The following is a 13,669-nucleotide window of genomic DNA, read 5'->3' as shown; positions in this document are numbered from 1 at the left end:
TGTGTGTGTGTGTGTGTGTGTGTGTGTGTGTGTGTGTGTGTGTGTGTTCTGGGGCCATGTGAGAGACTGAGACTGATTTCTTGGTTTACTTGAAGATCTCTATAAACTAACCTATGAAGCTTGTTAGCCAGGTGATCTGTAGAAACTCAGCAGAGCTTTCATGTTTCATGTGACAAATCAAAACTTGATGTGGTTTATTCTGTAGCAGGAAGAACTAGAGTCCTGCTTTCCTTCATCTAGCTAGGCCAGACATTCAGCTTATAACCTGAGGGGTCTTTCCCCTGGGCCTCTGAAGGCAGGCTCCCAGCAAGAACAGAGACACTGCTGTAGGGACTCCATCTAATTCACTGTTTGCTGCTGGACAGTGTTCCTAGGCCTCAGAGAACACAAAAGGACTCACTCACTGGTAGGGTACAGATCCTACTGTAATGTTTCTGTTGTTGTTTGATTGGGTATTACTCTGTAGCTGAGGCTGGTCTCACAGTTACAGTCAATCCTACTGCCTCCGGAGTGCTGAGATTTCAGGCATGCATCATCCATGTCTATCTTAGTCCTTGTTTTTGGTAGGACTGTGGCTGGGAAAGACTGAATTACTTCCAGAAGTTTGTTCTGTGCTTGTCACTGCCAGTAAGCCTGGTATTCAGGTCTCTCTTCCCTGCTTCTCAGTAGTTCTCCATTTGTTCCTTGTTTTTTGAAGCTGTTATGATAATAAACGAGATAGGAAGAGTTCATTTCCTTCTCTTGCAGTTTGGATGGACCCATGTGACCTTGCTTATTGTCGTAACGCAGTCACACCTTGTTATCCATAACTTGTTTGAAGGAATGATATGGTAAGTAGTGACACTGGGAAGAATGATTGCTTCCCCTCCCCTACTGGAAGCCTTGATGAAGGAAGGGCTGTGGGTTTTAGAGGTGAACAGTGAGGAGGTTGTCTTTGAGTTTCATTGTTGGGAAGAGACACCATGACCACAGCAACTTATCACATTTTGTCCCCTGGCCCCTAGAAGCTTATAGCCATAATATAATGCAAAATACATTTAGTTCTAGCACTTGGGGTTTGAAACCTTAAAGCCTGTTTCCTGTGCGCACATCCTCCATCAATGCCACCCTAATCCTTCCCAAACAGTTGCCCGCCCGGCGCAGTGTGGAGTGAACTCAGTCAAATTCCCGTGCACTTTTGCCTCTCTGATCCGTGGCAGACACTTGGGAACCACAACACAACCCAACAGGATCCATGCGCAGTAGTAGGGAGTGGGGAAAGAAGCAGTTTTCTCCTACCTCTGACAGTTTATTGTCTTGTTCATGTACTACTTTGTAATGAAAAGGGAACAAGTGGCTTTTGTAGAATGCTATCTCAATCACTCAGTGAACACTTGTGTCAGGCACTAGGTATGGCATTTTGGTGTGTTGTCTCCTGAAAGGGTATTTTTTAAGTTAGATAAATAATATAACAGTAAGCCTCAATTTACTAATACAAACAGTTAAAAATAAGTCAGCTAACTTGCTAACCCAAGGCTGTCACAAATGATGCAGGGAAACATAGGTCCAAAGATCCACCGACTGTAGAAGATAGGGAAAGTAAGTGCCCAAGGGTAAATTCCTTAAGAAAGAGAACATTAATAAAACACCCATCTGTTCCTGTGATGTTTTAAAAACTCCCGCCAAAGGGCCCAAGGACTTGCTAATTAAATCCTGCCAGGTGATGAGCTGGCTCAGATAAAATTCACACTGAGTCTCAAGGCCACAGAAACCAGGGACAGTTCTCGAGAGATCCGTTTACACACATTACAGATGTTTGAAACAGCCAGTTGTATATGACTGTGCCACAACCCTTCCTCCCCCCGACCTTTACCTTTGAATATCCTAAACTGTTACAGCTCAGGGCCGAATCCGCTGTCACCTACGTGAGATACGCTTCGGACTGAAGCTTCGTTCATTAAACCTGACTCTTGTCATTACAGCAAGAGGTCTCTGGAGTTACTTGAGAGCTCGAGTTGTACCCGAGTCTATTTTTAAATCTGGGGACGCTTTCATCTAGTTCCCTGACTGGGAACCAAACTCTTGTATTTTTGGTTGTGAGCCTAGCCTTTAATGGCTGAGCCATCTCTCCAGCCCTAAGTTAGATAAATAATCTAACACCCCCATGTCTTTTTTTGGGTATGGTCTCAGTATGTACCCTAATCCAGCCTTGAACTGACAGCAGTCCTTCTTTACCCTTCCCTGTTGCTGTTAGACTTGTGCAACCATAGCTGACGTACTTTCTTGTAAGTTTTTACTTACAGACGTAAGTTAAAATAGCAATGTATTTTGTTATGGTCTCATATGCGTGTACAGGGTATTCTTATTGTTCACCCCTTATTGCCTTTTCTTACTTCCTTCCCACCTCCCCTGATTCCCTGCCTCTTCCCGTGTTTATTTTCTTTTCAACTTAAACCTTAATGAGTTATAAACACACCAAGAGTTATTTTGGCACTGAATTATTGTTGATATTCTTCAGTGGACTTCTGAGAGCATCTTGGTATAGTGACTCCTTTTGGGTCTTTCCTAGGTTTATTGTTCCCATTTCATGCGTCATCTGCAATGATATTATGGCTTATATGTTTGGCTTTTTCTTTGGTCGGACCCCACTCATTAAGGTAAGTGGATCACCCTCACATGGATTGTCATGGTGGTAATGCTTTGTCTATGGCATGTCAGGGGCTAGAGAGGAAAACCAGCTGGTATTTATCCATGTGGTCCTGTCTTCACGTTACTTTGGGGCTGTGTAAGGGAAAAAAAAGGATCAAAGCGACCCTGGCAGATACTTTGAAAAAAAAATCTGCCAAGGAATATATTTTTATGTAGGCATACTTTTATGGCTTTGCTCTTAATTTGACTATTGTTAATTAATGTGGATTTTTATAATATAATAAGTGTGTTAACCATTAATGGAATAGAAAGAAAACTAACCTAAAGAACATAGGATAGAAAAAACATTTTGGGGGAGAATTTTGAAAGTGACATGATTAATTGAAGATTGATTTTATATAGAGATACTTGCTTCTATGGTTTTGAGACAGTGTCTCACTGTGTAGCCCTGGTTGTCCTAGAACTCACTATGTAGTTCAGGCTGGCTTCAAACAAGAGATCCTCCTGACTCTGCCTCCTTCTCACTGGGATTAATGGTGTGTGCTGTCATCCCTAGCTAAAAATACTTTTCATAAGTAATGGAGCACCAGACCTGAGTTACAGAAGTTCTTTGCTGACAGTGTGTTTTCTGTCTGCAGCTCTCTCCAAAGAAGACCTGGGAAGGCTTCATTGGGGGCTTCTTTGCTACTGTGGTGTTTGGCCTTCTGGTAGGTGGTATCTCCCATCTGGATGGGAAGGGGACAGGGACTCACACCATCCTCAAAGGCCTGTGCAGAAGTAGAGAATGTCTTCCCAAAACCAGACCAATGCTGACCCTTGCTCAAAAGAATGCATTCTGTAACTGGCATGGCAGCTTCCAGCTTTCAAGCAGTTGTGTAGGGGTCTTTGTATATCTTATGCGCCCCATTATGCCCGTGTGCCAGGGAACACTAATATTGGGGTGACAATAGCAGCTTGGAGTAGGGGGTGAGGTGAGATGTGTTGTTTCAATTTAGATTTTCTTCTGCACGTGACTTGCTTGGAGGAGTATAGTCTTGTAACACTTTTGAGGATGCCATGCCCTGCTGATGATCCTCAGTCCCTCCCTCTCTAGGGTTGGCTGGCTGTCGCTGTACCCCCCACAACCCCACCATGGCTTCCGTGTAGGCCTGAGTTTAGAGAGTTTTAGCACAGTAGGACAGGGCTTCCCAGGTGGGAAGAATTATCTTAAAAACAGCTCTTTGTTCAGATCTTTCCTGGGCCTTTTCAAGGTCTTTGTGTTTGGACACATGTATAGAGAGTGTGGTGTGTGTGTGTGTGTGTGTAACCTTCTTGCTTAACAGTTCAGGTGAACTACACATGTGGTGAAACATAACCGTCTCTTTGAGCCCATGCTGTCCAGAGAACAACGTGGAAGGCACTGTGAGACTCGTGGCCCAGTCAGGTGTTGGCCCACCAGGCTGGATGTCTACAACTGATGTTCTTGTCTGCCCTCTGCTCTTTGTCCTTAGCTCTCCTATGTGATGTCTGGGTACAGATGCTTCGTCTGTCCTGTGGAATACAACAACGACACTAACAGCTTCACTGTGGACTGTGAGCCATCTGACCTATTTCGTCTGCAGGAGTACAACATTCCTGGGGTAATCCAGTCAGTCGTTGGCTGGGTACGTACTATTTACATGGGCGATTGCAGAGAGGAGTTCCCTCCAGAGATATTAGCTTCCCCTCCTAGAGCTCTGAGCCTTATGCCAGGGTAAGGGTAGAGGAGACCTTTCTCTAACTTCATGTCAATCTGAGCTTCAGCACCGCCTGGACTACAAGTCATTGCTTGCTTCATGCTACACCCTCTGCCAGTCACACAAGCTAGCTGCTCCTGTGAATGCCCTTGATGGGACTCTAAAATTAGTAACTTCATTAAAATATTCCTGATCCTTGACACCATTTTAATATTCTCTGTACTGAAATGGAAAATACACAGAAAGTATTTCTGCCAAATACTGAAGCACAGAGTGTCCCACAGAGAAAACATGTACTGTTGTTTTAAGTTGTGAGCTCGACTGGCCGCTTAGCTCTCAGGAAGGGTGTTTTAAAGACTTGAGTATATAACGGTTGTTGGGTTTTTTTTTTTTTTTTTTGAGAAGAGTGACATAAGTCTATCACTTAAAAAAAAGTGGCCGATAGCAGTTGTTACCTGTGATAAAAATACGCATTTCAGGTGAAAACAAGAAGTTGGAGAGCATGCACCTATCATTCTGAGCATGATGGGTTTCTGGCACTTCTATGAAACTGTTCTGACACCACATGACAAAGTGTCCAACAGTGAGCTGATATTTCTTAAATGACAGTGTATGGTATCCCACAGTCATGTCTGGATAAAAGATCGACCCACAATGCATTGTAGATCAATGGATTGTGTGTGGAAGCACAAAACATTCATTGGGGGATTTCAGATTCTGCACTGTTCCTATTCTCTTTTGTGTGGTGGGGGGGAGGTGGGGTGGGGGGGGGGACAGGATCTCACCATGAACTTGGAATCCTTCTGCCTCCTTCTGAGTGCTGAGATTGTAGGTGCAGCTGTTTTTCTTCTCTTTGTGTGTGTCTGTGTCTGAATGAATGTGCACATATTTGCATGTGTACATACATACGTGTGGAGGCCCTAGGTTGATGGCAGAAATCTTTCTCAGTTACTCTTTTGCCTTATCCTTTTGAGGCAGAGTTCTTGAGCTAATCTTGCTTGCCAGCTTGCTGTGGGATCCCCTTCAGGGTGTTATAGGTGGCTGCTATGCACATTCAGCGTTTACATGGATTCTGGGAATCTGAACTCCAGTCCTGTTGTAGGGCAAGTATTTTAACTAATGAGACTCTTCCCAGCTTGCACCTAACTTTTATGGAGTTATGCCTGTCAAGTTCTGAGAAGACTGCCAAAACACTCATCCTTTTGAAATTTTATTCTCTGTAAAGTTAAGGCTGGATTTTCTTCATATATTGCCTGCAAAACAGCATAAGAAGTTGATTCCAGAATTTCTCCATTTTTTCGTTTGTCTGTTTGTTTGTGACAGGTTCTTATGTAGTTTAGGCTGACCTTACATTCCCCCTGTAGCTGAGGGTGCCCTTGAACTTCTGATCCTCTTGCTCCTGTCACTCCAAATGCTGGGATTACAGGCTCATGTCACCACTCCAGGCAGAATATCATAATGGTCTACTATTGGGCCAAATGCTAGAGATTTAAAAGCATGGACCAGTTTTGTTTATTTGTTTGTTTGTTTGTTTCTCTCTTTTCTTGTTTTGTTTTAAAGACTCCCTTTAGATGTATGAGTGCATGCCTGCATGTGAGTGTGTGAGCCTGCAGTGTCAGTGGAGGCCAGAAGAGGGCATCACATCTCCTTGAAATAGAGTTCTAGATTGTGGTAGTGAGCCACCATGAAACAACCCAGATTCTTTTCTGGAATAGCAGGTGCTCCTGACCAACAGACCATCTCTCCAGCCCTGCAGTCTTTTGGTTGATTGAAAAAAATAGAGACCCTGTTTTATCAGGTTCTTAATTAACTGTAAGAAGCCGACTTGCTGACTTTGATCTCACTTGCTCTCCTCAGAAAACGGTGAGGATGTACCCTTTCCAGATCCATAGCATCGCCCTCTCCACCTTCGCCTCGCTCATCGGCCCATTCGGAGGGTTCTTCGCAAGTGGATTCAAACGGGCCTTTAAAATCAAAGTAGGGAATCTCTGCCCCTCTGCCCCTTAACCCTCACTCCCTGTCATCCATGTCTTCCCCCCCACCCCCCGGGTCTATCAGCCTTCACCCCTCATACCAGGTCATGCCCCCTGGCACTTAATGTGTGCTTTTCTTGACCCATGTGGTAAATTTGGGGGACAGTAAACTAAAGTAAAAATGTTTAGTTTGTTAGTGTTTCTTTCAACCAAAGAACATTTTGTAATTTATAGTTGTTTATAGTTATAGTGTAATTTATAGTTGTGTCCTGTGATCACCTTTTCTGCCCAGCGGGGTTGGTCATGGGGTGGATCTGTTATTCTGGAATTTGGTTGTTGGTGGGCCCAGGCTCATCCTTCCTTCCTCTGTCTCTAACAGGATTTTGCCAATACCATTCCTGGTCATGGCGGCATCATGGATCGCTTTGACTGCCAGTACCTGATGGCCACCTTTGTCAATGTGTACATCGCCAGCTTTATCAGGTGCGGGTCTACTCCACCAGAACCTGATGAGTGGATTTTTAAAGTATAAGTGTGGTTTTCCATTGTTACTCTTTATTGATTCTCTGAGGTCTCTCTCCCTCAGCTAATAGTGAATTCAGGGATCAGAGTGCCTCGTGGGTAGCTGGGCCCACAAAGCAGCTGGCCCCTGCTCAGGAATGCTTCCTGTTGTGTTGTAGGGGCCCCAACCCGAGCAAGCTGATTCAGCAGTTTCTGACGTTGCGGCCGGACCAGCAGCTTCACATCTTCAACACACTCAAGTCTCACCTGACTGACAAGGGCGTTCTGACGTCTGCGTTGGATGATGAGTAGAGTCCACCAGGGCCAGGAGAGCTGGAGCAGGACTAGAGTGAGGGCCGGTCGCCAAGGCTGGCCCATCTGCTGTGACTTAGATAATGAGAAGCTTCAACTCACTGTCTTTTTTTTCTTCTCCCTTTTTAATTTGTGTGTGTGTTTTTTTTTTTTTTTTAATCTGTATATACTGTCTGTTTATAATGTGGGCTGTGAGTAAGCTGTAGCTTTGAGTTGCAAAGAAGTCACAGGAAAGGACCATTTGGGTTTCTTAAATACAGGTATTGAACAACATGAGGGACAGTGTTGCCCAGCTCAAGGTGTCTGCTTGGTGGTTCTAACCCCCACCCATCCAGTTGTTGCTGGGCTGTATGAGAGATCATACATTCATCTGTGTCTCTAGTTGAGGACTTTCCCACCTGGGCGGGGCTTCATGGCCTCTGTGCTTTTGCTGTGCTTGACACCTTTTGCTAGGCTTCTGCAGGCATCTCCGTCTGGGAGCAGTGGAGGGCTGCCTTCTGTAGAACTGTGGGAGGGAGGCTTACTGATCAGATGAGCATCTTGTCCAAGCCAAAATTCTGCAGAGGGCATGTGAGTGAGCTTGCTTATAATAAGTTTGCTTTCACTGTACAGACTGAAAGAAGATTTCAGACTTCTTTTTCTCAGAAAGCATGAAGAATTTATGAAGTCTGGAAAAGAAGCCCCTACTGTAATATTCCAAATGTATGCAGTAGAGTGCACTGTCACAGACTTTTCTGCACCACCCAGTGCCAGTGGCCTCTGGCATCTTCATGATTGTGCTGTGGGTTTGCTGCTGCTGTGCCGAGTTCTTCTGGGGGAGCCCTGAGAAGTGGGGAGCAGAGGGCTTTTGCTCACACACCCTTTGCCTGGAAGCCCACTTGTGTTGCTGCTGTGTTGTGTATATAGTACCCTTGAGGTGAGCGTATGTGTGTCCGTTTAAAAGTCACCTTCTTTTCTACATGATTTCAGTCATACCCGACTGTCCTCAGAGTCCCTACGTCCTGCTTAGAACTCTGGCCAGCCTAATCTGTCAGAAGGCTTGGCTCCTTTCAAGACTCAGTGTACACTTTTTATGGAATGTGACTGTGTAGATGTAGTTTGTGCTTTCCTGGGGACCTTCTGGTGTCGTTTGTGTAAGCTGTGGTGATTCTTCCCCTTCCTAAATCACAAGTTGAGATTGACATGGAAAGGAGCGGCTGGCAGGGAAGAAACTTGTTCTCCAAGAGTGTTAACCCACAGCCCTGCCTCGGGGTGCCCACTGCTGAGAAGGCTGCAGTGACTTGCTCAGCCACCCTGGTCTGTGTTAATTTGTTTTCAGATTAGCCTTCCTGTGGCCTCCAATGCTCAGACAGCCCTCAGAGTATCACTGGAGCCCCATAGGGGCAGGGGCAGGGGCAGGGGCAGGGGCAGGGGCAGGGGCAGGGGCAGCTCCTTGTCTCTCAGCCTTGACTTCCTTGTCAGCTTGTGGCTTTTTCTTCTCAGCTCCCAGGGCCGCACTGAACACAAAGCTGTTGCCTTCAGTTTGGTTCTGGCTGGGTAGCCCTGAGTGGGAGCTTTGCTCTTATGGTTCTCCTCTGACTTGCCCTCGAAGTTCACCAATTCTGAAACTCTATGGAGAAGTTCCTGTCATTAGCGGCCCCTGTTGCTATTAAGTCATGTCTTGGGCACTCAACAAAGGAAGTACACTGAGGTGTATTTTACAGTTGCTCCTTAAGACTCTCAGCGCTCATTAGGAGTGACACTGACTTTTCTGATTGAAAATGACCTTGGGTCACCAGACTAGGTAGAGAAGGGCACACCACCACTCTGAGGCAGCCAGGACTCACTTTTGGGCAGCAGCCACTGAGGCTTGAGGAAGCTGCTGTCCTAAAACACTGAAACCCAGTGCTCACTGGAGCTGCCAGCCACAGGTTTTTAATCTTTTCTAAGTTCCCCAGTCTTGTGAAAGAAGAGAATTTCTCAGTCAGGTAGCCAGGAGAACAGTGCCACCATGTGATTGTACAGCATATTGTTTGTCCCGTGAAACAGGCAGGCCTTAGAGACGGCTTTCTCAGCAGCGTGCAGATCTCAGTGGTTCACACAACTTGCTTTCCACTCGTTTTGTTTTGTCAGAAATAAAATGTTTGTGTCTTTCCTTGTCATGAATTCCGAGTTCGCCACTATGATGCATGTCTTTCAGTTTTCCTGCTTTGTGTGAGTATAAACACTGCAGGTTTACTGTTTGCTAGTTTGTGTGCCATCTGTTCATAGCAGCCTTCTGAGGCATCTCAGGGGAGAGCCATGGGGTGGAACCAGATAGTACCCCATCTCAAAGTGTGCCTGTAGGACAGGGTTAGCTAGTCCCTGAGGCCCCAACACTGGAAATACTGCATTGCTCCATCCCATGGGCCATGGAGCCCTCCCTGACCAGGCCAGTCTTGGGCACTGCTTAGATGGCTGTTAGCTTATAACTGATGAAGTAAGGAATTTGTTAACACTGGGGTTCCAGAAACCAGGCTGACATGAGAACAAGCCAGGGTGTCTTCCTGGTGAGTTCTGTTCATGATTGTTCTCAGGAAAACTGAGCCTCCCCTTTGTGTGTATGTGTCTCACCCTCTCAGCCACTTCAGTGTCAAAAATGTGTGGATTGTGTCTTCTGAAAGTGAAGTCCTGTAAAGAAGTTGGGAGAGTATCCTCATGGCGCATACTTGGACGTACACATACACGAACATGTACACACATGCACAGACACACACACACATGCACAGACACATACACACAGCCTATTTCACATCCTTAATTTCTGCTTTATAACCACATTTAAAATGAATTTATTCTTATTGTACTGTAGTGTGTGTGAACCAGTCTTCAGAGGAGTGAAATGTGACATGTAAATCTTACATAGGTGGACCGGGAAACAGTTTTTATGGTATTTTGCCCCTGCTTGCTTTCATCCTGTAACCTGGCCTGTATTATACAAGAGAGTTGGAGCAGTGTATTTCAAGAGAATCAACAAAGACCTGTGTTGGGCTACTTGCTAGGTTGGCTGGGACCTGCTCTGAAGGGATCCCCCAGTTCACCGAGTGGCAAGCCGAGGTCAATCCTTGCTGTTGATGGAGCCAGGAGGAGGAGTAACCTAAGGACTCAGGACAAAGCATCTCACATGCAGTTCTGTGTGGCAGTCACTGTGTTCCTCATGGAGTCAGCCTGAGGTAGATTTCCAGGGAAGCCTTTTCCTCACTACCAATGTGGGATGTCACCACTAAAACTTGTTGTGTTAGTAATGTCTAAGGCCATGTTGTCTTTGTCTTTTAGAGTAATTCCTAGCTGTGCCTGCTACTCTTATGTGCATACTGTGTTTTTATGGGGAAGAGGGCAGTTTCATGTGCATCCAGGGTTCTTGTTCTTTCCAGGAAGGATGAGAAGGAAGGCCTAAGAGAGGATGACCAGGTGACTGGTGTAGATACAGTAGGAGATCCTCAACTATGGGTGCTCTCTGTCTGGAGCATAGGGCTCCAGAGAGCACCCAGAAAATTGTTGGGCAGAGCTTCAGACTCTTCCTCAGCTTGAGTAAAGGAAACACCCTTTCCTCTTATCACTTTCCTCACAGTTGCTCGACATCCTGTTTTTAAAGAGCGTTAGCTTCTGCTTCCTGACTCACTTTCTTTGTTGAGTGGGCGCCTTCCAGGAGCATGCTGGGGTTTAGACCAAGTGGCAGAGGAGGGCTCTTCTTTGTGGACATTGCTAGGCTCATCTGCCGTGTCCTGGGTAGTCCTCACTCCCAGGGTGAGCCGTGTTCACGAGCATGCATAGCTGCCGACCCGTTCTGTTAGATTGTGGCCCACCTTTCTGTCCACTGTAGTCTCCCTCCCTTCAGGTTGAAGTGACTTACCTGGGCTCTGTGCTCTCCTGAGGGTGGAGGCCGTTACCACTGGGCTGCTTCTTTGCTAGGCAGGCCATTATCTGGTTTTTTCCAAAGGTCAGAAGACCCTGGTGTTGGGGGCACTTCAGAGGGTGTGCTTTGGATGGTGGCGTGTCAGGGATTTAGGACATAGGGATGGATGATCTTGAGACTAGAAGGGCAGAAGATGCGAAAGCCAGAGTTTTATGGCCAATGATGCTCAAATCCTTTGGTTGTTTGAAGACCCACCACCACTTCTGTCTTTATCAGGTGACTGCCTGCCTGGCTCTTTATCTTATTCTTCAGCCGATGAGGTAGCAACGGTTCGTTATTAATGATTGCAATCATACAGTGCTTAATATGTGCCAGACACAGTGCCGAGGGTTTGCATGCCTTCTCTCCTCTAATCCAGAAGAAGCTCAGCCTAGGGGGTATTATTCCATCTTACAGATGGGAAAACTGAAATTCTGTGCTAGAGATTAAGAACAATGTGAAGGCAGACTTGAGGCTTAGGTCGTGCTATATCTGGTCAGGTTATAGGCTGCGGGCAGCCTTCACTTTCAACCAGCTGCTGTGAGGATTTAATGAGCTAAGGCATGTAAGCATTTAGCAAGGTGCCTGGCACATAGTAAGCACTCAATAAATGGGAGTTGTTTTTATTTTATTTTTTAAAACTGAGCCTCAGTGAGTAATTTGGCCCACATTGATGGGCTGCCGGGTATTCAGACACCACACCCTCACTGCCTAGACCTAGTTTGGTGTTCACATCCTGTAAAGTGACCACACTGTCCTCTCAAGAGAAGGGCTTCAGTGGTCCAATGGTTAGAGCCCTGTGCAGCAGCTTGGCATTTTCCATAGCACTGAGCCCAGCCTGGCTGAGGGATGATGGGAGGCTGTTTGGTGCGTCTGTTCTTTTCCCTGTGGTCAAGACTGCTCACAGTTTAAGGCTGTCTGCTCTGACTTGGTGGTTCCTCTACCGGGCCACCAGGGCCTGTCTTGCTCTTCCTAGCCAAGTTCTGTACTCCTGTTGTACATTGCAGGGACCCTCTGAACCTCCACACATGGGTTAACTGCAGAATAGAGCAGAATAGAGAAAAAGCCTGAAGCTGAGTGCACCAGCCTAAAGCTCTGCCTGTGCTCTGATAGCATAACCATTCCACCTCATCCGTCCGTCTGTCTGTCTGACTGTCTGTTGTTTTGAGACAGGTTTTCTTTGTATGTAGCCTTGGCCATTCTGGAACTTGCTGTGAAGACCAAGCTGGCCTCTAACTCAGAGATCTGCCTGCCTCTGCTTCCCAAATGTTGGGAATTAAAGGCATATGCCACCACCACCTGGCTTTTCTTCCTTAAAACAACAGGTTAGAGCAGGTGACCATTGAGGACAGGTGATGTGAGTGTTTGTCTATTCTAGATTAGCAAAGAATCATGTAGATTATTAATCATGAATGGAGAAATGTTTAATTCTGTTTTCTGAGTGGACACAGGGGATTAGGAGTGTGTGTGTGTGTGCATTCCTGCGTGCGTGCGTGTGTGCGTGCGTGTGTGCGTTCTTCACCTTGATTGGGTGGCACTAGGAACTTCTGTTCCGGCTGTGGAGTGTCCCAGCTGTTAAGGAGACCTGCAGGCCAGTTGCTGGAGTTCAAATACTGCAGCTCCTCTCGTTCTTCTGCACCTGTGTTTGCCAGCCCTGGCCCCTGCTTTGTGGTGCCATCTGATGGACCGGGCAGTCCTTTATCTAGAGGGAGAAGTCTGACACCAGGCCAGCAGAGGTCCTGGGGCCCTGCTCTCCCAGGCCCTGCCTAGGTCCAGCCCCACAGCTCCTGGACTTTCCTGAGTTCCCTGAGTACAGCTTTAGAACTAACCACATGGCCACCTGCCCTAAGTGACACTGTTGTTAAGTGTCACCTTCTCAGCCCTTTCTGCTTTCCTTACTAGAATACCTTTTCCTCACCCACTAGGTTTGTGTGCTGGTCCTACTGGTTTTTCTCAAAGGAACACCGAGGTAGGAAGGGAGTAAGAATGTTTTTCCAATGAGTTGAGTGTGCACACGTTCATGAGAGTCCTTTGTGTGAGAGCTTTCTTCTCGTTCCTTGTCTTGGGTCACAATGGACAGTTGTCTAGGGCTGACTATAAAGGGAAAGAGTGCAGACAAGCCACTCAGGTACTGGAGGCAGGAATTCGGGACTCCTGACAGCCACGGGGACAGCAGCAGGACCCAGAGCAGGGAAAGGGGTTGGGAGTCACACAACCACAGATAGACTCAGACAAGTTCAGTGTTCCTGGTGGCCATAAGGACCAGAAAGCACCTTAGGAAATCTATCCATCCTGGGAGTCATGGAGAGCTCATTGGCCCCTTCTATAGTCTGTATGAATCCAAATCTACTGAAGTTTAAACACGTTCCAATCAACAGCAGGGATCACAGTGGCAGACACAGTGGCTGAGTTTCTCAGCCTCTTCTGTTGTGTGGGGGGATCTGCTGGATTCAGTTATCTCACAGCACCTGGCTGCTTTCCTGCCCTCAGACCTGGGCACTGAGCCTCAGCTCCTGGCTGTGTGGAATCCATGTGACAGTCCTCGGGGCTCCCCAGACATGTATGTGTGTGTGTGTGTGTGTTCTGCTGTGTCGCCTCTCCAGCCCAGGCTTCACCAGTCAAGTGTT

The 13,669-nt window shown here is 46.6% G+C and overlaps 1 protein-coding gene across 1 annotated transcript in view; it reads left to right on the top strand.

Annotated features, from left to right (window-relative positions):
- Cds2 (CDP-diacylglycerol synthase 2) overlaps positions 1 to 7,402 on the top strand; it is a 40,702-nt gene extending 33,300 nt beyond the window's left edge. Inside the window, exons 7-13 of the mRNA XM_028754902.1 lie at positions 748 to 830; positions 2,549 to 2,636; positions 3,267 to 3,335; positions 4,119 to 4,271; positions 6,201 to 6,320; positions 6,696 to 6,799; positions 6,997 to 7,402. Of these exons, the coding sequence (XP_028610735.1) occupies positions 748 to 830; positions 2,549 to 2,636; positions 3,267 to 3,335; positions 4,119 to 4,271; positions 6,201 to 6,320; positions 6,696 to 6,799; positions 6,997 to 7,129 (750 nt within the window). The 3' untranslated portion in view covers positions 7,130 to 7,402. The remainder of the gene's footprint in view (positions 1 to 747; positions 831 to 2,548; positions 2,637 to 3,266; positions 3,336 to 4,118; positions 4,272 to 6,200; positions 6,321 to 6,695; positions 6,800 to 6,996) is intronic.
- The last annotated feature ends 6,267 nt before the right edge of the window (positions 7,403 to 13,669 follow it).

This window comes from Grammomys surdaster, unplaced genomic scaffold (assembly GCF_004785775.1).
Source record: "Grammomys surdaster isolate TR1022 unplaced genomic scaffold, NIH_TR_1.0 129, whole genome shotgun sequence".
NCBI classification, from domain to species: Eukaryota; Metazoa; Chordata; class Mammalia; order Rodentia; family Muridae; genus Grammomys; species Grammomys surdaster.
The sequence above is the reverse complement of the archived record's forward strand: the minus strand, read 5'-3'. Positions and strand labels throughout refer to the sequence as shown.